Source organism: Canis lupus, chromosome 5 (assembly GCF_003254725.2).
Source record: "Canis lupus dingo isolate Sandy chromosome 5, ASM325472v2, whole genome shotgun sequence".
Classification (NCBI taxonomy): domain Eukaryota; kingdom Metazoa; phylum Chordata; class Mammalia; order Carnivora; family Canidae; genus Canis; species Canis lupus.
In genome coordinates this window covers 79,987,842-80,009,471 of record NC_064247.1, presented here as the reverse complement: position 1 = coordinate 80,009,471, position 21,630 = coordinate 79,987,842, and the positions used below count along the sequence as shown (strand labels likewise).

Here is a 21,630-nt window from a genome sequence, read left to right as displayed (position 1 = left end):
TCTTCATAAGTATCATTTCACATTGTCCTATCAAAAATAAGAAATTGAAAATAAGGTGGAGCTCTTGGCTGGCTCAGTCAGTAGAGCACCATGCTTGATCTCAGGGTTGTTAGTTCAAGCCCCACATTGGGTATACACTTTACTTAAAAATAAATAAAGATAAAAATTTAAAAGAAATTGAAAATAAGGTGATTCTGTTCCCATTCTGAGTAAGTCAAAGATTTTTTAAAAAGATTTATTTATTTATTCATGAGAGACAGAGAGAGAGAGGCAGAGACATAGGCAAAGGGAGAAGCAGTCTCCTCACAGGGAGCCCAATGTGGGACTCGATCCTGGATCCCAGGATCACACCCTCGGCTGAAGGCAGACACTCAACTTCTAAGCCACCCAGGCGTGTCCCTATTTATCATTTTAGAACTGAACCCTACTCTCAGGTCCATTAAATTTAAAGTTGCCATGGGGATCCCTGGGTGGCGCAGCGGTTTGGCGCCTGCCTTTGGCCCAGGGCGTGATCCTGGAGACCTGGGATCGAATCCCACGTCAGGCTCCTGGCATGGGGCCTGCTTCTCCCTCTGCCTGTGTCTCTGCCCCCCTCTCTCTCTCTCTGTGTGACTATCATAAATAAATAAAAATTTAAAAAAAAAAAATAAAAAATAAAGTTGCCATGGTAGCTGTAGTTGCTATGACTAGATGTAATAGTCTAGAAATTCTCTATTAATAATATACAAAGATTATTTTTTCCAAGGCTTTACAAAAGGAATAATCATAATGTTATAGGTTCTGTTTATCACTTTTTTAAAAAGATTTATTTATTTATTTATTTATTTATTTATTTACTTATTTATGATAAACATAGAGAGCGAGGCAGAGACACAGGAGGTGGAAGAAGCAGGCTCCATGCCAGGAGCCCAACACAGGACTCGATCCCGGGTCTCCAGGATTGCGCCCTGGGCCAAAGGCAGACGCCAAACCGCTGAGCCACCCAGGTTCAGATAAAAATAAAAAATATTTATCACATTTTTAATTTAGTTCAACTGATTGATTAACATTTCTCAATCAGTATTATTTTAATAAATCATTTATGTAGATGAATGGTGAATTTTTTTCATTCTGGTGTTAATATATATTTGATACATTTTAAAAGTTTTATATCCATCTTGGGGCACCTGGGTGCAGCATCCAACTCTTGATCTCAGCTCAGGTCTTGATCTAAAGATTGTGAATTCAAGCCCTGCATTGGGCTCCACGCCCAGCATGAAGGGGGGGAAAAAAGGGGAAGAAAAAAAGGTTTCACATCAGTCTTCTACTCATCACATATTGTCAATGTGAATACTGTTACAAAAAGGATTTTAAGTTGCTGTTGTTTCTTGTTTTGATACATGAGCATGTTACTGCCCATTTGGTTGGTGAGTTTTTAGGGCATAGATTGGTGATTATAAAAACTCATCTCTGCTTAGATTTTCTGCTAAAAAAATAATTTAATAATATTTTATAGGAAATATTCCAATTAAAGATTTTTAGGATACACCTTTTTCTTAGGGAAAGTTTAAATAAATACATCAATCTTTTTGTTTTGCTTTTATAGCAGCAGCTGGTGCTTTGAATGTAAATGTGAAGAAAGAAATATCTAGTCCTTCAAGACCTTGCTCTTTTGAAGAGGCCATGAAAGGTACCAAGTCCATTCTTTCCAAAAATTATAAAAAGGTGATCCTATTTATTTTGTCTGGCAAATCTTACTATTTTGTTTTTTCTTATGTGCTTAGAACACTTAACAGGGTACCCTCCATGTCACAAAATAAACATTTGTTTAACTTTACTGAATGCAGAGACTTATTTCCCAACTTGATATTTCCCGTTATTCACCATATGAACAAACTCTTTTAAAGCGTATGTTGGAGGAGAGGAGATTTTTCTGATGTTTTTTATTCCCTAATGTTAAAGTATAAAATACAATAATTTATGTAAAATAGGGTCTGTAAAGCTTCTTGCTACCAAAATTAATATTGGACATTGAAATTTTGAAACTGAAATTTGAACTATTTTGAAAAAGTTTACTTAGATTTCTTGTTATCAGGCAGCCCTGGTGGCGCGGCGGTTCAGCGCCGCCTGCAGCCCGGGGTGTGATCGTGGAGACCCGGGATCGAGTCCCATGTCGGGCTTCCTTTTTTTTTTTTTTTTTTTTTTTTTCATGTCGGGCTTCCTATAGGGGGCCTGCTTCTCCCTCTGCCTGTTCCTCTGCCTCTCTCTCTCTCTGTGTCTCTATGAATAAATAAACAAAATCTTAAATAAAAAAAAAAGATTTCTTGTTATCATCCTTCCTTCTGACATCATATTTACTCCTGCCAACCCCAAGAAACAATGAAGATACCTTCAGGATGTTATAATGTAACACAGAGTAAATTTCTTTTTCTTTCATTCTCTTTTTTTTTTTTTCCAGCTTGCAGACTTGATTCTGTGCCCAGCCTGTAATACCTGGGACGTCAGAGGGGCCAAAATCAAGATTTTTTTTTTTTCTTAAGGGATTTCTAACACAACTAGATACTCAGTGGTGATGCTTTTTTGCCGTTATAGATGGAGATGTCAATTACATAATCCCCATTGATTTATTTTTATAATTCCTAGCCATTATTTATATTTTTCTGCCATGAAATTCATGAGTTAAAACCAATCTTAAAATTAAAAATATTTAATCAAATATGATGTGTTTTTAAATATCATCAGTAGCAAAATCCAGCATTCATGTACATAACTTACCATTTTAATTTCTGACTATGAACACATCCAGAGTAGATTAGTGAGGGATTTTGCAATAGTAAGTAAACAGCCAAGTTTATCTGATTCAACTACAGGAAAATTTACAAATCTATATAATGGATAACCATAGCTCACATTTATCAAATGTATATTAAGTGCTAGGCAATATGCCGTACTTTTTACTGGCACTATCTCATTTAATCTTCCAAACTTTATGAAGTAGGTAATTTATTATTCTCATTTCACAGGTGAAGAAACCAAGGTTAAAAATGTGCTCTAGGTCACTTAGCCAGTAATAACAGAAGGATAGGTTGAGCTCTAGTGTGTAAGGTAACACATCTAAGCAAAAATTATTTAAACCATGCTTATTGGGCAGCCTTGGTAAGTCAGCGGTTTAGCGCCACCTTTGGCCCGGGGTATGATCCTGGAGACCCAGGATCGAGTCCCACATCAGGTTTCCTGCATGGAGCCTGCTTCTCCCTCTGCCTGTGTCTCTGCCTCTGTGTGTGTGTGTGTGTGTGTGTGTGTGTGTGTGTGTGTGTGTGTATTCTCATGAATAAATAAATAAAATCTTTAAAAAATAAAAAGATAAACCATGCTTATTAGATGAATAATACCGTAATTAATTAATCAGTATAGAAAGTCAGGGATATTTGTGATCTTTTTTTTTTTTTTTTGGCCAACTTTGCCATCCATGCTTTTATCCAAAAAAAATTTTTTTTAAAGATTTTATTTATTCATGAGAGACAGAGAGGGAGAAGCAGTCTGCCCATGGGGAGCCTGATGCAGAACTTGATCCTAGACTCCGGGATCACACCCGGAGCTGAAGGCAGATGCTCAAACGCTGAGCCACCCAGGCATCCCTCTCCAGAATTTTTTGGTGGTACTTTCATAGTGTATCATACTAATGGGACACTAATCCAGTTTAACATGAAATTTCTAATATAAGATTATGAGTTGAAGGTTGAAAGGTTGTAAATGTCATGCTTAATTCTTAGTAATAAATGATTTAGTTGATCAAAATCTTAAAAGGCTAAAAAACCGGATAAGAAACAAACACATACACATGTTATTAGTTTTTCACAATTTAGACCTGATTTTGACAGTTTTATCAAATCATGGTAAAATTTTTTTAAAGATAGAAAATTGAATACTAAACATTGATTTAAATTTTTTACTTGTCATTTTAAATTTTATATCATTATTTGGAGATTTCCTGAACAACGACATAAAAATAGTAGCTTTCAGAACCAACAGTTTTCTTTGACATATGGCTTATTTTTATGATTTCTTGAAATCAGAGCATTAGTGTAATGCCAAGTTGCTGAGAGATTTTTTAATAATGAAGACTGAGCAACATAAATGACTTAAATTTGTGTTCTGGCAGGAATCTTCTAAGTAACGTTCTTATAAATAGCCATCAATTACATTGAGCTTTAGAACTTGATACCAAGTATATTATTGAAAGATATTGAAAACTTTTGCTTTAAAATAAGTTTCTAATTTCTTAGGGTTTGGGGGAAGTGTGTAGGGAGTAAGGAGGATGACTGCACAGCTCACTCAGTGAGATATTAAATCTAGAGCCAAGGTATCATGATTCATTTTTGGTTTTAGTCAACTGTGTATGTATCCTTTACACAAAAGTAATAAAAATTATATAGGAGTGCCTGGGTGGCTCAGTCATTTAAGTACCTGCCTTCGGCTCAGATCATGATCCCAGCATTCTGGAATCAAGTCCCGCATTGGGCTCCCTGCTCAGTGGAGAGTCTGCTTCTGCCTCCTTCTGCCTCTGCCTGCTACTCCCCTTGCTTGTGCTTTCTCCTCTGTCAAATAAATAAAATCTTCAAAAAACAACTAATTAAATAATATAAAGTGTGCAGTGTAAGCTACTATTAACGGTTTCTAGAACATATTTCCAGAAAGTATCTCTGTAGGTACAGGTAGACATGAGGAGACACTCTAGAAAGATGGCTCAAAGACTGTGATACAGGTTTATTAGGACCCAGGGATAAGTTTAATTGACCCTCGAATAATACAAGTTTCAACTGCGCAGGTCCACTTATATGTAGATTTTTTCAATATAGCATGTTTCCTTATGATTTTGTTAATAGCATTCTTTTCTCTAACTTTATTGTAAGAAAACCGTGTGTAATACATACATAAAATATGTGTTAATCAACTATTTATGTTATCAGTTAGGCATCTGGTCAAAGTTGGCTATCAGTTAAGTTTTGAGGGAGTCAAGTTCTATATGGATGTTCAACTAGTATGGCAGGGTCATTGCTTCAACCCCCCATGTTGTTCAAGGGTCAACTTGTATTGATGTGCATTCTCTTAGTTTCGGCTTTGTAAGGAGTGCTTCACTGGATGAGTGAAAAATAGTTGAGAGCATATACTTTTCTCACTGGTTTTAACTACATGCAAAGGTTTAGAAGCTTGGAGGAACCATATCTCAATCCATTTCACAGGTGAATAAACCAAGGCTCAGAGAAGTTAAGTGATTTGCCTCAGGGTCACACAGCTAGTAACTGATAGAGCTTGTGACTTAGATGTCTTCCACAACTCTAATCAACACTCAATCAATAGAGTATTTTCTTCCACAACTCTAATCAACAACTCAATCAATAGAGTATTTTCTTACTCTATTATTTCTTCCCCTATAAATCTTAATTTATACAAACATATTTGTACTCCACCTAAATACTGCTTGCTGATAACAAACTTCCATAAAAATTATTCTGAATTTCAAAGATTATTCGGCATAGATGGAGAGAACAGTTCAAAAGTTGGCATAAACTGTCAATGCCATTATTCTTTACAAATTCACATTGATATTTGGATGGTTAAATATGTTTGTCTTATTTACTTTGTGGGTTTTCTGAATTGGCTTAAAAGTTCTCCCCTAGCCCTTACATAATACACAGACTTCATATGTTTGATTTTTCCCTCCCTTCACTAAAATGTAATTTCGAGGCAGTAGGGCTTTATCCATCTTAGTCATCACTGGAACCTGGAACAGTGCCTGAAATTTTGTAAAGGATCATAAATATATAATGAGAATGTAGGAAGGCAAAGTAGGGTGACATCTCTCAAGCCATTTAATATTGTTTACAGGTCCATTAAAGATATATTTGTGGGTTCTGGGACATAATAGTATACACTTATTTTTCCCTGTCCCTCCTTTCTAAATATACCTTGGAAATAATTGACACCAAGTGAGTTTCCTAGTTTTTCTTTTATCTACCATTTTATCTGAATTAGGTACCAGAGAAGTCTGCAACTCAGAACTGGCAACCTACACAGACAGAAAGAATAAATCAATAAATAAGCATGAATAGCCTGCTCTCAAAGACTAGGAAAGGCAAAGCCTAGCAGAGTCTTAGTGGGATGACTCATATCTAATGACAGCAGCTGATCCACGAACAAAATGTGGGGACTAGCACATCCCCCACTCAAATTTGTAATAGCAACAGCTATATGGTTAACTCACCCCATACACCACATCTGCCAAGTAGCAGTGGGCCCAATATACTAACAGTAGAACCAAAGAGGTCCCGAATACAGGCTTCACATAAGCCAGAAGCAGCAGGTCGGTCTGTCTGGGTGGGAACAGCAGAACCCAGGGATCCAACCCATCCCCTCCCTCATATCAGGCAGTAGCACACAGGCCCTTCCACCTGTGCTGGTGGCATCAGCAGGCCCTGCATCTCCTTGCCCTTCCCTCAGCAGCAAAGCAAGACCCAGGCCCAACAGCTCCTGGCCCTCCCCCTAAGGGTAGAAGATCCAGGCCAAGTGTCTCCCAGTCATCTACCCAGTGACAGAAGGCAACCCATTGTCAGAAGGTGAACCAGACTCAGGGTCTCCCAAATCTTCACCCAGTGACAAGGAGTCCACCTTAACCTCGAAGTTCTTGAGCAACCACAGGGCAGAAGTAGCCCATGTAAGTGCTTTCCCACCTCTAGCAGCACTAGCAGAAATAGAATGGGAAGCCCAATAGTATCAGCAGACTAGAGAAAATACCAGGAAAAATGTTTTCTTTTCTGTAGGTTCAGCATCCCTTGCCACCCACACCAGGGAGTTCAGGGAAGGCTTTCCATTCTTATGGGTAACACCAACAGGTTTCCAGCTACTGCTCATATAGAACTAGAACAACAAACAGACCAGATTGTCAGAAACCTCAATTATTATTGGCCATAGAAAGATTTTGTGCATATGGCTATAGATAGACTTGTATCTTTGCGTGGGCATTAGACAAAATGTCCTTTTCTTGTTAGTCAACACTAGTAGACCTACCTGTTTGTCAGCAGTCTCCTTAGGAGATGTTAAAGACCCTTGCTCAACTTGTTCTACCTGTTCTCATTTTCCAGAAGGGGGAAAAAAACTATGATAATAAGAATTATCCTCTAAGTAAATTTGGGCAAAATTGTATATAGACATGTTAAACAGTAACTGTGTAGGTAATGCATTTATTTGTCAGTGGATGTTTATATACAGTTTCTCATTGAACTGTAATATAAGTTTATCTTTAGATATTGAACTTTTTAAGTCAGAAATACTAGAATGAAAATATGCAACACTGTACTGTAAGATTAACCAAATAATCCACAGCGAACTAAATTGACTATGACAAAGGTAAAGTAGATTCATTTATTAATTTCTTCATTAATTCAGCAAATATTTATTGGTTATCCATTATGCACCAGGCAACAACAACAAAATCTGCCTTCACAGAGTTCACTTTCTAATAGAGTTCAAAAGCAAGAATAGGAACTGAGTATTACAGGATCAACTTGGGACACTACCAGTGGTCTTTCAAATTGTCGTGTGAGATGGGTCTAGAATACTTTCAAATGCCTGCCTTGTACATGATCCGAAGTTCTGTCTTAGTCAAACTTGGACTGTGAGTTGCATTGTATTGGTATTGTTAGAATCTAGGTGAAAAGAGGTCTGAGAACTCATGAGTAAATGATCCAGTTTTCAAAGTAATAAAGTATAAAATATCAAAAGTTAAATGAGCACTTTTCCCTCCCTCAAGATAATCAGTTTCCATAGGAGTTGTTTCTAGCCAGTTAGTTGTGAGACAAGTTGAAGTAAGACCAGAAAATTTCAAATATTTTTAAATCAAATTATTACAAAGATAGCTATCCTATTCATATATACCATATGCCATTTTAAAGTCCTCTTTGTAGCCAGTATTTCTTCTCCGTATCACATTAAGAAGTTTAATTAGCTATGCTTCTGGGGATTTTGTATTTCTCTCCACAGGGTTTCAAAGTAGTGGTATACTCTGGGTGCAGAATTTGGCTAGGTATTCAGTTCAGAAGACTATCATTAGTGGTATCAGTAGGCTCCACTAAGTGCCAGTAACACAGACTTGAGGCAAAAAAGAAGTCGAAGAAAAGGGATCAAGGAGAAAAAATAGAATGAAATGGTTGAACCTACCTTATCTGCTATGTATTAACTCTCCCTAGCATAAATCTGTAACTATTCCTGCAAACTAGAGTAAAGAAAGTGGAAAATACTTGATGGTTTTGCTTTGGAAGTTTAATTGGTAAATGTTTTGATTTTATGCTGCCAGGCAACTAATCACATGCTCTAAGAGGAGAGTTGTAATTGAGTAGCTTTAATTTGGAGATTTCTAAGCTGTACGCTATAATATATGTGATCATGTTGATTAGTGTAACTCATGGTACTTTGAAAGGGCCCTGAGGGATATAGCTTGATAATTGAACTGAGTAACCTTGTTGAATTCAACCCAGTCTCAGGTTCCTATCAGGAGTCCTCAAGCCACTATTACTTCAAAAAAGGGAAGACACTTTTTTTTTTTAGATTTTATTTATTTATTTATCTATTTATTTATTTTTAAGATTTTATTTATTTATTTATTCCTGGAAGACAGAGAGAGAAGCAGGCTCCTCACAGGCAGCCCAGTGCGGGACTCGATCCCCAGACCCGGGATCACGCCCTGAGCCGAAGGCAGACACTCAACCGCTGAGCCACCCAGGCGTCCCAGATTTTATTTATTTATTCATGAGAGAAAGGGAGGCAGAGGGAGAGGCAGGCTCAATCCCAGGACCCCAGGAGCATGACCTGAAGCCAAAGCCAGACACTCAAGCAACTGAGCCATCCAGGTGCCCGGAAGACACATTTTGATACATCAGTTTTTATATCCTATGCTGCCAGCATAGCATCAAAAAATAGACATATTTAAATCATGACTAAGAATCACCATATTATAGAATGAAATAATTAATGATGTTAGTGATTTTAAAGTTTTCTTTCTTTTTTTTTTTTTTTTTTTTTGTGTGTGTGTGTGTACAGCAATGAAAACTACTGGTTGTAACTTAGATAAGGTAAATATTCTTCCTAATGCTCTGATCACTCCACTCATATCAAGCAGTATGATTAAGAGTGAAGATGTTACTCCAATGGAAGTAACAGCAGAAAAAAGATCTTCCCCTATTTTTAAGGTAAGCTGCATTGACTAGTGCCCCACATCTTCTCAGTTATAAAAATTGCTAATTTGATTTCTTTTCCCCATGTTTGTGCTTTTATTTTTACTTTTTTTTTCACATGTGTTTCTTTTTGGATGCAGTTAATGAGTTTTGGTTTTCAGAATAAATGCTTTAACATGCCAATAAAATAGCCTGCAAAGTGACTTCCAATATATCTTGATAAGGGAGGAATTGATTAATGTTAGCTAGATCTATGGGATGTGGGGTATTCATGAAAGTACAAGTTTAATAGTTTCAGAATTGGAGACATTTTTATTTTCTTTTTTTCCCCAGTTTTTTTCTATAACCCCCTTTCCCTTTTTCACTTAACTCCTTTCCCTCCTATAATGTTACCAATGATCCACAAGATGGAGATATTTTTGAATTTACTATTAATTCATGAACTGTAGAATTAATGTGTTCTTCCTGTCCTTAGCACATCAATAACTAACTGATTATTCTAGTTTTTTGACTGTCTTTGCTTACAATATTTATTAAAGAAATATCATAATGACAGATATGGTGTCACCAAGAATCCTAGTCTTACACATTTTATGAAAAAACAATGTAGAGTGGAAAATTGGTCCTGCATATACATATGTATTCAGAGTAATAATTTTTGAAGTATCAAATGAGCTAATTTGATGTTTATATATACATATTATTTGGGGATTTTTATTTTTTAGACTACAAAGACAGTTGGATCAACTCAACAAACATTAGAAAATATCTCTAACATAGCAGGAAATGGGTCTTTTTCATCATCATCATCTTCCCACTTACCTTCTGAAAATGAAAAGCAGCAGCAGATTCAACCCAAGACATACAACCCAGAGACCCTGACAACTATCCAAACACAGGACATTTCACAGCCTGGTACCTTTCCAGCAGTTTCTGCTTCTAATCAGCTGCCCAACAGTGATGCACTACTGCAGCAGGCTACCCAGTTTCAGACCAGAGAAACTCCAACTAGAGAAGTACTGCAATCAGATGGTACAGTGGTTAATTTGTCACACCTGACTGAGTCATCCCAGCAACAGCAGCAGTCACCACTACAAGAACAAGCGCAGACTTTACAGCAGCAGATTTCATCCAATATTTTCCCATCACCAAATAGCGTGAGTCAGCTACAGAATACAATTCAGCATTTGCAAGCCGGAAGTTTTACAGGCAGTACTGCTAGTGGCAGCAGTGGAAATGTTGACTTGGTCCAACAAGTTTTAGAGGCACAACAACAGTTATCTTCAGTTTTATTTTCTGCTCCAGATGGTAATGAGAATGTTCAAGAACAGCTTAGTGCAGACATTTTTCAACAAGTCAGTCAAATTCAAAATAGTGTAAGCCCTGGAATATTTTCCTCAACGGAGCCAGCAGTCCATACTAGACCAGATAATTTAATCGCTGGAAGAGCCGAAAGTGTTCACCCACCGACTGAGAACACATTATCCAGTCAACAGCAGCAACAACAGCAGCAACAAGTAATGGAATCATCAGCTGCGATGGTGATGGAGATGCAGCAGAGTATCTGCCAGGCAGCTGCCCAGATCCAGTCCGAGTTATTTCCTTCACCTGCGTCAGCAAATGGGAACCTTCAGCAATCTCCAGTTTACCAGCAGACTTCTCACATGATGAGTGCATTATCTACCAATGAAGACATGCAAATGCAGTGTGAATTGTTTTCTTCTCCACCTGCAGTTTCTGGAAATGAAACTACTACAACCACCACACAGCAGGTTGCAACCCCTGGCACTACCATGTTTCAGACATCAAGTTCAGGAGATGGAGAAGAAACTGGAGCACAAGCAAAGCAGATTCAGAACAGTGTCTTTCAGACCATGGTCCAAATGCAACATAGTGGGGACAGTCAACCTCAAGTTAACCTTTTTTCATCTACGAAAAGTATGATGAGTGTGCAGAATAATGGTACTCAGCAACAAGGTAATGGTTTATTCCAGCAAGGTAATGAGATGATGTCCCTCCAATCTGGGAATTTTTTGCAACAGTCTTCTCATTCACAGGCTCCACTTTTTCATCCTCAGAATCCTATTGCTGATGCTCAGAACCTTTCCCAGGAAACTCAAGGTTCTATTTTTCACAGTCCAAGTCCTATTGTCCACAGTCAGACTTCTACAACATCCTCTGAACAATTGCAGCCTCCAATGTTTCACTCTCAGAGTTCCATGGCTGTGCTGCAGGGCTCTTCTGTTCCTCAAGACCAGCAGTCAGCCAACCTATTTCTTTCCCAGACTCCAATGAATAATCTTCAAAGTAACACAGTAGCCCAAGAAGAACAGATTTCATTTTTTGCAGCTCAAAACTCAATTTCTCCACTTCAGTCAACATCTAACACTGAGCAGCAAGCTGCTTTCCAACAGCAGGCTCCAATATCACACATCCAGACCCCTATGCTTTCTCAGGAACAGGCACAACCCTCCCAGCAAGGTATGTTCCAGCCTCAGGTGTCCCTGGGCTCCCTGCCTCCTAATCCAATGCCTCAGAACCAACAAGGACCGATCTTCCAGTCACAGCACTCAATAGTCGCTATCCAGAGTAACTCTCCATCCCAGGAGCAGCAGCAGCAGCAACAGCAGCAGCAGCAGCAACAGCAGCAACAGCAGCAGCAGAGCATTTTGTTCAGTAATCAGAATACCATGGCCACAATGACATCTCAGAAGCAGCCACCACCAAACATGATGTTCAACCCAAGTCAAAATCCAATGGCTAATCAGGAGCAACAGAACCAATCCATCTTTCACCAACAAAATAATATGGCCCCAATGAATCAAGAGCAGCAGCCCATGCAATTTCAGAACCAGCCTACAGTTTCCTCTCTTCAGAACCCAGGCCCTACCCAGTCTGAGTCACCACAGACCTCCTTGTTCCATAGTTCTCCTCAGATTCAGTTGGTCCAAGGGTCACCCAGTTCGCAAGAGCAGCAAGTAACACTGTTCCTCTCTCCAGCATCCATGTCTGCTTTGCAGACCAGTATGAACCAACAAGACATGCAGCAGTCTCCTCTTTATTCTCCTCAGAACAACATGCCTGGAATCCAAGGAGCCACATCTTCACCTCAACCACAGGCTGCTTTATTTCATAACACTACTGGAGGCACAATGAACCAACTACAGAATTCTCCTGGCTCATCTCAACAGACTTCTGGAATGTTCTTATTTGGCATTCAAAATAGTAAGAAACTCTTTCTGATTTCTTATTTCTTAAATGTTATTGATTGAAATGGTCAGATTATTATTTTTACTAAAAGGAAGCAAAACACAGGGGTCTTAAGAGCACAGAGTGTACTTAGAACTGAGTTCAAGTTCCAACTATACTACTTATATACTGTGAGATCATGGACAAGTTACATGACCTACAAAAGCTTCAATTTCCACATCTTAAATGGTGGTAATATTATCTACTTACTCAAAAAAGGATAATGGGAGGACTAAATGTGGTCATGAATGTAAATGAAGGTGTTTGCCATTTTAAGCTATAAACTTGAAAGGAAAATGAAGTAAGAATGACAGAAAATATCTCTGCCAATTAAAATAAGTAGTTTCCAAGGAGGTAAAAACTCATCTTTAATGTTTATATACCGAAGAAAATGTGTAGGACTTACTTAGGATTAACGAAGCAAAGTTGTAGTTGTATACCACTTAGAGGAGACCTGGGATGAAGTCCAGTACTGTTCGGTGAGAACCTTTTTATGGGGCTGTCAGGTGCCTTCCTTCTAGTTCTATATTGGGTAGGCACAATAATCAGTTTCCCCCAGCAACTAATAAATATCTTCTTATAAATATTAATGGAAAGTAACTAATCAGGTAGCTTCTCTATTTTAAATGTCTCTGCAGACTGTAGTCAGCTTTTAACTTCTGGACCAGCTACATTGCCAGATCAGTTGATGGCCATAAGTCAGCCAGGCCAACCCCAGAATGAGGGTCAGCCTCCTGTGACAACACTTCTTTCTCAGCAAATGCCAGAGAATTCTTCACTAGCATCCTCTATAAATGCCAACCAGAACATTGAAAAGATTGATTTGCTTGTTTCATTGCAAAACCAAGGGAACAGCTTGACTGGCACCTTTTAACTGGATGAGTAAGTACAACATTTTGGCTTTTTTATTGAGAAGCATCAATAAATTGTATTATTCTTACCAGATTTGGGCTTAAGTAATACCACTCTTTAAACCCTACTCTTTTGAAATATAGCTTTCTCACAAGGTAGTATTTTTTCGATCTGCATAAATTACTCAAATGATAGCTCGTAGTCCTGTTGTTAATACCAGGCAATCCAAGTTTCTTTGCCATGGAATGATGGAACATCCAAGGAACATACTATATGTTAGATACAGTTACATCTCATTTCTCCCTTCCTCCAGAAATACTGAGTCAGAAAAGTCTGTGGAAATATAAATATGATGAGGTATCATTTATGGTATTGTAATATACTTTGGGGTCATTCAAGGTAATGGGAAATTTCTAAATGCTTCCCTCCCTAGTGAGTTATATTCAACTTCTCCTTCTTTTTTAGAAATTCCATGAAGAAAATTCTGATTCCAAGATGTCCTGAGATCATGTGATTCCATGAGGATTTTTGAACTGTTACTTTAAAAACAAAACAAGAGTATGAAAAACTGTGATTGAGTAAATGGATAGATTTTACTTTTACTGCAAAAGAGCACACCTATGCTGCCTGTTGCAGTAATTAGCCACCATTGTTAACATCTTCATATTTTATATTCCTAATAACAGTAATGACTGAGAATCTATTTGAGTTTCCAGCTGACAGAATTAATTGTTGCTATTTTCCTAGGCGCTATTTCTCTAAAAGTACAGTTTAAATCCGAAAGCTGGACTGCTCAGTTATTATTGCTATTAGAGAGTAATTCAGAATGTCATGTTTACTTTTGTTCTTCATTCATATTTTCTTTCCTGCGTCGTTTTAGTGAAGTAATGGCTTTTGAAAAAGGAAAGGTCACATAGTAACTAAAACTAAGGCTGTGATTCTTCCATATAAGAAGCACGGCTATTGGCCAAAGTGAAGGAATCTTTTGTCAGTTTTTATGGAGAAACTGAAGGGGTAACATTCTAACAAGTAGCTGTATTAAGAGCTCTGCACAGTTAAGAGGCATCTTTATCACAAAAGGCAGACAGCACACAAACTAGGAAGAGCTGAAATGCTATTGATTTTATTTTTTCCGAGAGTTGCTAATTTTCTGCATTTCTCTTAAGGGGTTTAGCCATAAATGTGCAAAAAAAAATTATCTTGCTCTATCAAAAAATGAAGGGGATAATATGTGGTAAATTATGTTCTGATATCCTCCTTCAGCAGTTAAAACTGAACTGACACAGCAATTTGAGTGTTTTCTTCTGATCCCCGTAGTGGACCGATGTTCCCTTTTTATCATCATTTATATTATTCTCCTCTTCTCACTTTATTTTAGACAATGAGTAATATACTAGCTTTGTGACCCTGTAGCAACTTAAAGGAAAAGGCCACTTTGGTCTGGGGTAACCCAGCAACTCCTGCAGCACAGGCGGGGCGGGGGCCACCCTCTCAGGAATGAGGGGAGCTGATTCCTGAGAAACAAGAAACAATGCATTTTTTTCCATGAACGGTGCTGTTCTGAAGTCTTCAAATTTTCCCCTCTAATAGAAAGCAGTATACATTTACATTTAAAAAAAAAAATAAAAAGGCAAACAAATTTCTTGAAACATCACTTCTCCCTGAACTGCAGAGAGTGTAATTCACTTGTCACCTCAGTGCTTTACAGTTTGAAGTGGTCACTTACCTGATGGTTCCCACAAGCCTTAGGCTTTACAGGGTCATGTCATTGACTTAAAATGAAGAATTAACTTGTGTTACATCTATAGAGAGCAAAATTACACACTCCAGAATTTGCAGTTGTAGCATTAGTTATACAGTTTTGGGTGTTCTTGCCACCCATGGGATGCCTGCTTCTCACTACAACCTATTGTCTGGACACATGCTTATGTCTTATTTTCCTTTTGGCATGTAGAAAGCTGTTAATACAGTTTAAGGCCAAATTGTGTGTGGCTTCTATCTGTAGATAAGATGTTTTGGTATTCATGTCCGTTTCATTTATTTTTTTTAAGTGTACAAAAAAATAGCCTGTTAATTGTTTGTCAAAGGCTACTTTTGTTTGTTTGTTTTTTAATTTTTTTCTATCCTATACATTTAGTTGAACTTTGTGGAATTGTGGTGTTGGTTTTGTTTATACAGCCAGATTTTTCCCCCTTTTTGTGGTCTTCCTTGGTTCTTCAGATGTGCTCTTCTTCTGATTTGTTCTTCTATATTCTTCCCTCCACCCCAACCCTTTCTTTCTTTCTCTCTCTGATTGAGAGGCATTGAATTACGTTTTCAGTAGTACAGGCTTCTTGCCGATATGAAGGGAACTTTTCAGAAAGAGACCTACTCTGGGTCATTTACTTTTGAATACAGTTTTCAATCGTTCAAGTTTTGGATGGTTTATATCTAATGTGTGTTTCATTTTTTTGGAAAGCTATATTTTGTATTTAGGAAATGGTATACTATTTTGCTATTTGTACTGAGTGAGTACATTGGCATAAATATAGAAATTTATATATATACATATATATAAACTATTCTTTTTTTGCCACACATTTTTGTGGTAAATTTGTGAGTTTGTCTGATGTTCTACCACAACGTGGCGTCTGATAACAGTGAGGGGGGGTTTGTTATGTCTTTATTGAGTATTTAAGTATCTTTTGAAACAAATGACCTGTTCATCTGTGGCCATTCCATCGGGCAGTTCCTTGATGCTATCAGTGGGCTAGAGGCAGCTTACTGTGTGTTTGCTGGGTCTTCGCTCGGCAAGATGTCAGAGTAAGGAAACCCACCTAGGCAGTTGTGTCAAATGGTGTTTCACGAGAATGAGCCATTCAGTCCTTGCTCACTATATATTTAATATTTTATTGTTGTTATTGTTATTATTAATTGGCTTTCTGTATTCTATGCCTTTTATTTATAATGACACTAAAAAAATACCCATGTTTGTAATTTTAATAACATTTTCCCCATCTTGTAATATCCAGAGCTACTTTATAAATTCTCTGAACCAAAAGCATTTTCCTCAATACGTCATCTCTCCCCACCCATCAGGAAAAATTACCCAATATAGTTCAGGTTATAAGAAGGACCAGCCACACAATCCAGTGCTTCAGTTTTAAAATGTAAAACTCTAACTGCAGAGGTATAAAGAGGTAGCTTACCCAGCAGGTATAAAAATAGGAAGTAGAAATAAAATACATTTATTTCTGAGTTTTCTGACTTTTTTTCTAAGAGATTACACAGGAGACTCAGGAAGTCTGTTTGTTCACCAGGTTCCAATTAGAATGTTTGTTAACACTGCTCTGTGGATGAAGTGGTGGCAAGAAGACTGGCTTGTGTGCTGACTTCTGTTCTGTTGTTTAGCCAGAGGCTTATCATTGTAAAATGCTGATTGCCAATGCCAAGTCACCAGGGACCAATTTTCTGTTTTATGGCATCTAAGTTTAGAACAGAACATACACCTGAACTGTAGTGGCTTGATTGGATGGAGCAGAAAACCCAATTTTTATTTTCATAAATTTTGTGGTTATTTATACAAGGGCTGTGCTATGCTACCATATTCTTATTTGATAATGATTTTTTCTTTTTTTTTTTTTTTACCATTGTTAAATGTTCCTTACCCCTAAAGGTCAATGTTAAGTACAGCATTCTGAATATTTGGTTACAAAAAACATTTGTCTTCTTATTGAAGAGTTAGCTCAGTGGTCAGTGGTTGATACTTGTGCTAATAATAATACAACTTCCAGATTACTGTTACAAATTATATGGGATAGACTCCATGAGCCAGCAAAGGCCTTGGAAGCAACAATTTATTAAATTTATTTATGGCAGAAGGACCTAAATAAACTATGAACCTCTTTTATTCCTTTATATTGTTACATTCAATTGCTCTTTCTTTTAGCAACTCACCTTAATGCTTGGAGCTTATCTGTCTCTCTCTAACTTACTCTGTGTGTGTGTATGTGTGTGTTACTCTTTATTGTCATTCCATTATAAATCCACACCAACGTGGGAGAAGATAACTAGAAGTCATATTTGCTACTGAGCTTTATCATATTACCTTTGTAATTAGAGTATCATGCTGTTATTTAGTCAGTGCAAATCTATTTTTGCCATTCTCCCTAGAACAGGTTTTTAAAGAACTATTTATTATAAGAGCAGAATTAATGAAGGACCTCCCTTTCTTTTTTCTTTTTTGGTAATACTGTATATGCTATAGTTGAGAAGTTCATTATAGTGCATTTTTTGTCCATCAGAACTTCAGCTAATCTGCCTAGAAAAATAGTGTCAAAGGAAATGAGAAAGAATTTGTATCAGAGTCCCTCTAGGACTAAGATAATGATTCCTTTTGACCATTTAAACTGTTTTGGACAGTGGTTTTGGAAAAGTTAAATGTTTTAGACAGATCAGTAATTAAAGACTAGAGTTAAATGCTATAATAATCAAAGCCTCAAATTAAACATGGCTTATAAATACTAGGAGTAATTTGAGAATTTTTCATTGTTCTGATGAAAATTTCTGTTCTAATACCTGGTTCCTAATTGAATTTTTTTCTAATTCATTGAAAATTATGTGAGGCCTGTTAGCTTTACTTCGTGACCACAGGCTTCATCCCTACCCAGTGCAGCCATGTTGTATATGCACACATTTGGTTATAAGGAGGGACTCAGTGGGGAGACTGTATAGATCAGCTTTATTAGAAAAATAACTCAGAGTACATAGCCCTAGTAAGTTAGGTTAGTAGAATCTTGTTACATACTAAAAAGAAGTTTTCTCTTCTGCTTATTTGTGTCACTAGAACTAAGTCATGGACATAATTTGTATTCATAATGCAGTAAATATCAGAGTAACATCTACAATGTCACTTGTGTGAATTGTCCCAGTGCTCTAATCACGTATTTAATCCCCCTTGATTTCATGCCATTCTAGCCTCCTTCATTAATAAAATTGTATCTTTATTCCACTTTCTCTTTCAGGAAGTTTTTTTTAAATAATATTTTATATCTAGATCAAATGCTTATGGAAAAGTGCCTTTTTACCATGAGAGTGCCCCTTTCTTGTAATTTCATTTTACACTGTTGCCAAAAACAAATACACAAATGATTTCGCTAGGCCCCAACTTCAATTTTTTCATTTAGTCCATTCTTTTCTCTATTTTTCATTCATCATAGAAAGTAACTTCCCTAGGATTCTCCCTTTGGCTTAGAGTAACAGAGAAGTTACATTGCTAGAATTGTTCCTCTGAGGGAGGGTAATAGATTATAGAATTACACTGTTTGGGCTTTATATAAATTATCTACATATGTCTTCATCTTGACCAAGTAATGATAGGTCCTATCTGAATGCTAATGAAAATTTTATTATCTGTGAGACTCCATGTACACAAATGTTTGTAGTTAAATTTCAGGAAGGAAGTATTTAAAGCATCTTCTCTGATCTTACTAGACGGATGAAAATCACTAACATAGTTTAGGTAAAACCTGGTAATGTCAACTTTTCTAACTAGACAAGGCCATGTAATTCATTGTAGTGCTCCTCTTGTCTGTCAGAACCTTCGTAATCTTTATGAAAAATAGTGTCCAAGGAAATAAAGTAGTTATATTGGAATCCCTCTAGGACTAAGATAATGATTCCTTCCAACAAGATACAGTTGGATTAAGTGTCCCTCTGGTTTTTGTCAATTTTGCCTCCATTCTAGTTCTAGTTCCTTACTGCAGTGGTGGGTGCCTAACAAGAGGGCAGGAGAGCAGTAGCTTTGGCATAGAGCTGTTTTCCCTATGTATTTCTTTTACTTAGTGGCTCTGAAGACTGCAAACCTTTTATGCAATATTCTTAATACCCTAATGATATTATGCACTTTAATCATTCCAAAGAAGTCAAGAATGCTGTATAGTGATGATTCCTTCTTAATAAATACATTTTAACTATTTATGTCCCTTTTTATTTTGGATAGCCAGCTATCCAAATGTGTTATATGAATATTTTCTAAAATGACTATAGTAGGACTATATATAGTAGGACTATAGTAGGACTTAAGACTTTGACTATGTGAAGAAATGATTACACTTCAGCAAATCATTTTAGAAATATTAAATGTTCAGCTTGCTAATCTATATGTTTGAGACTTAATTAAAACCAGCTTTCTTCCAGTATTTTTTTATGTCATGTTTATAAAAACGTTGTAGTATATAGTTTCTACATAAATAGTGTAAACCAGTGGTTTTCAAAGTATGGTCCTCAGCCCACCAGCCAACATCTGTATCACTTGGGATCTAGTTAGAAATGCACATTTTGGGCCCTATCATAGACATACTGAATTAGAAACTCTGGCATGGGGCCTAGCAATCTTGTGTTTTAACAAGCCCTCCAGGTGATTCTGATGTATGCTCAATTTGAAAACCACTGGTATAAATGTTATACAGTAAAATCTAGAAAGGTTTTCCCCCAATTCATACAAATAGTTATATATATTGTTCTTTATGTAAATTCAGCTTAACCCGGTTATCCATAATCATTTATTGGCAATGTTAATTTATTCTTAGTACTGCCTGTAGAAATATAATATGTTTTGTGTACATAAATAATTTAGTTATTGATAATTCAGTTAACTTAGTTTGGCATTTTCCTACCATTTACTAAAAAAGTTTACATTAAATGACTGATTTAAATACATAGGTGCAATCTTCTATATTTCTTTAAATTGTTAAGATATTTAAATAGCTAAAACAATTGACGGGTGCTAAAGTCTCCTGTTTATCCATGAAATGGGTACATTGTGGGCAGTGATAATACAAGCTTTCTTTTCATTGCCTCTTACTTTACCAGCAGACCACAATTTTGGTCTGGCTAGACCAACTTTCAGAACATCATTCCTTGTATTTAGATTTGTATCTGAGATATTAAACAAGATGGCTAGCCAGGTCACAAAGCACCTTATTTATTTAATTTCTTTTTTTAAATAGATAAAACTTATTTAAAAGTAGCTTGGTTTGTATGAGAACTGATGCAGTAGAGATATAGCTGTTCTCAGAACTTATACTTCAGACAAGCATTATTTACTAAAATAAATATTGGACAAGATAGTGCATTATATAATCTGGGCATTTCTCCCTTCTCAATCGTATGCTTCATGGTAAATATAAACTAACAAGATAAGTAGATTTATCCATTCATTTTAGTCTCCATGTGTAATTCAGCACCTCCATAATTGCTGTAATCTTCCTTCCACTGTTTACAAATCACCCAATTAATCAACTCATGGAAGAAAAATGCACATTCAAAATAAAAATAAAATAAAATTTTATAAAAGTCACCACTGCTGTCTTTGCTTAATACTAGCAGTGGAAATATAAGTGGCTTACTCTACAAACCTTGGTGCTGGCAGTACATAGGCAAACTGTGGGGAGATGCTCTAGGTACATTCCTCCTTTCTTGTTCCCTTCCCACCTCTTCCCCACTTTATTGCGTAATATATTCCTGTATCCAAAGAATTCTACCACAATTCTATTTGACTCCAACTTAGAGTGTTTCTTTTCTTTTAAAAGCCCCGTGTTTAACCATATCATCCTTGCTCTCTTTTTTTCCCCAGAAGTAATTTGAAATAGTTTGAAATAGTTTATATAGGGTTGCTTATTATTTTAGCTAATGAACCTCAGGACAACACACACATACACACCATCTCAGATGTTTGAGATTGGCTTTGGAATCAGCCTAATGTGTCCAATTAAGAACTGTCTTGCACTAAAGTGTTTATGCCTTTAGTAGCTACAAGCTGATTCCAGTGACATTGAGCTAATTTCTTTTGAGCTAATGAATGTATCTGCTCACCTTGTTCCCTTCTAATTGGTAAGCTCCAAGTAATTCCTACTTTTTTCGGTCAACTTTTACTGAGTTTTATTTACTTCTTTTACTTAGTCTTTTAATTAACATACTGCAGATATTTCATTAACCTTTTCTCGAGTGCTTTAGCTACCATTCTGCCATTTAAGTTTTTTAATTGTATTTTGCTTGAGCACATTGGTCAACCACTGAACTGCCTTCTTCCATTGTCCTGCAATGATATAAGGATTACATTTTTGTGTATATGGCTTTCATAGTTGGGATTTCAGAGCACTGACACCAGATATTTTCAGTTTGTTCTGTGGGGGAATTTCATTTGCATCTATGTTTTTAGCTATCTGTGATAACTTGTTAAATATTAAAAAGATATTTTGCTTCTATTGGAACATTTGTATACTCGCAACTATATTTCTGTAAACAGCTGCAGTCAAAAATAAAACATTGAAAGTTTTCA

General features: G+C 36.7%; 1 protein-coding gene across 6 annotated transcripts in view; it reads left to right on the top strand.

Moving 5' to 3' along the window:
* NFAT5 (nuclear factor of activated T cells 5) overlaps positions 1-21,630 on the top strand; it is a 121,716-nt gene extending 100,086 nt beyond the window's left edge. For 4 of the 6 annotated variants that reach the window (XM_025426678.3, XM_025426681.3, XM_049110752.1 and 1 more), the window contains 5 exons: positions 1,586-1,669; positions 9,076-9,224; positions 9,935-12,434; positions 13,097-13,340; positions 13,776-21,630. In XM_025426678.3, the coding sequence (XP_025282463.1) occupies positions 1,586-1,669; positions 9,076-9,224; positions 9,935-12,434; positions 13,097-13,332 (2,969 nt within the window). In that variant the 3' untranslated portion in view covers positions 13,333-13,340; positions 13,776-21,630. The remainder of the gene's footprint in view (positions 1-1,585; positions 1,670-9,075; positions 9,225-9,934; positions 12,435-13,096; positions 13,341-13,775) is intronic. The other 2 variants (XM_025426680.3, XM_025426682.3) reach the window with 1 other exon arrangement.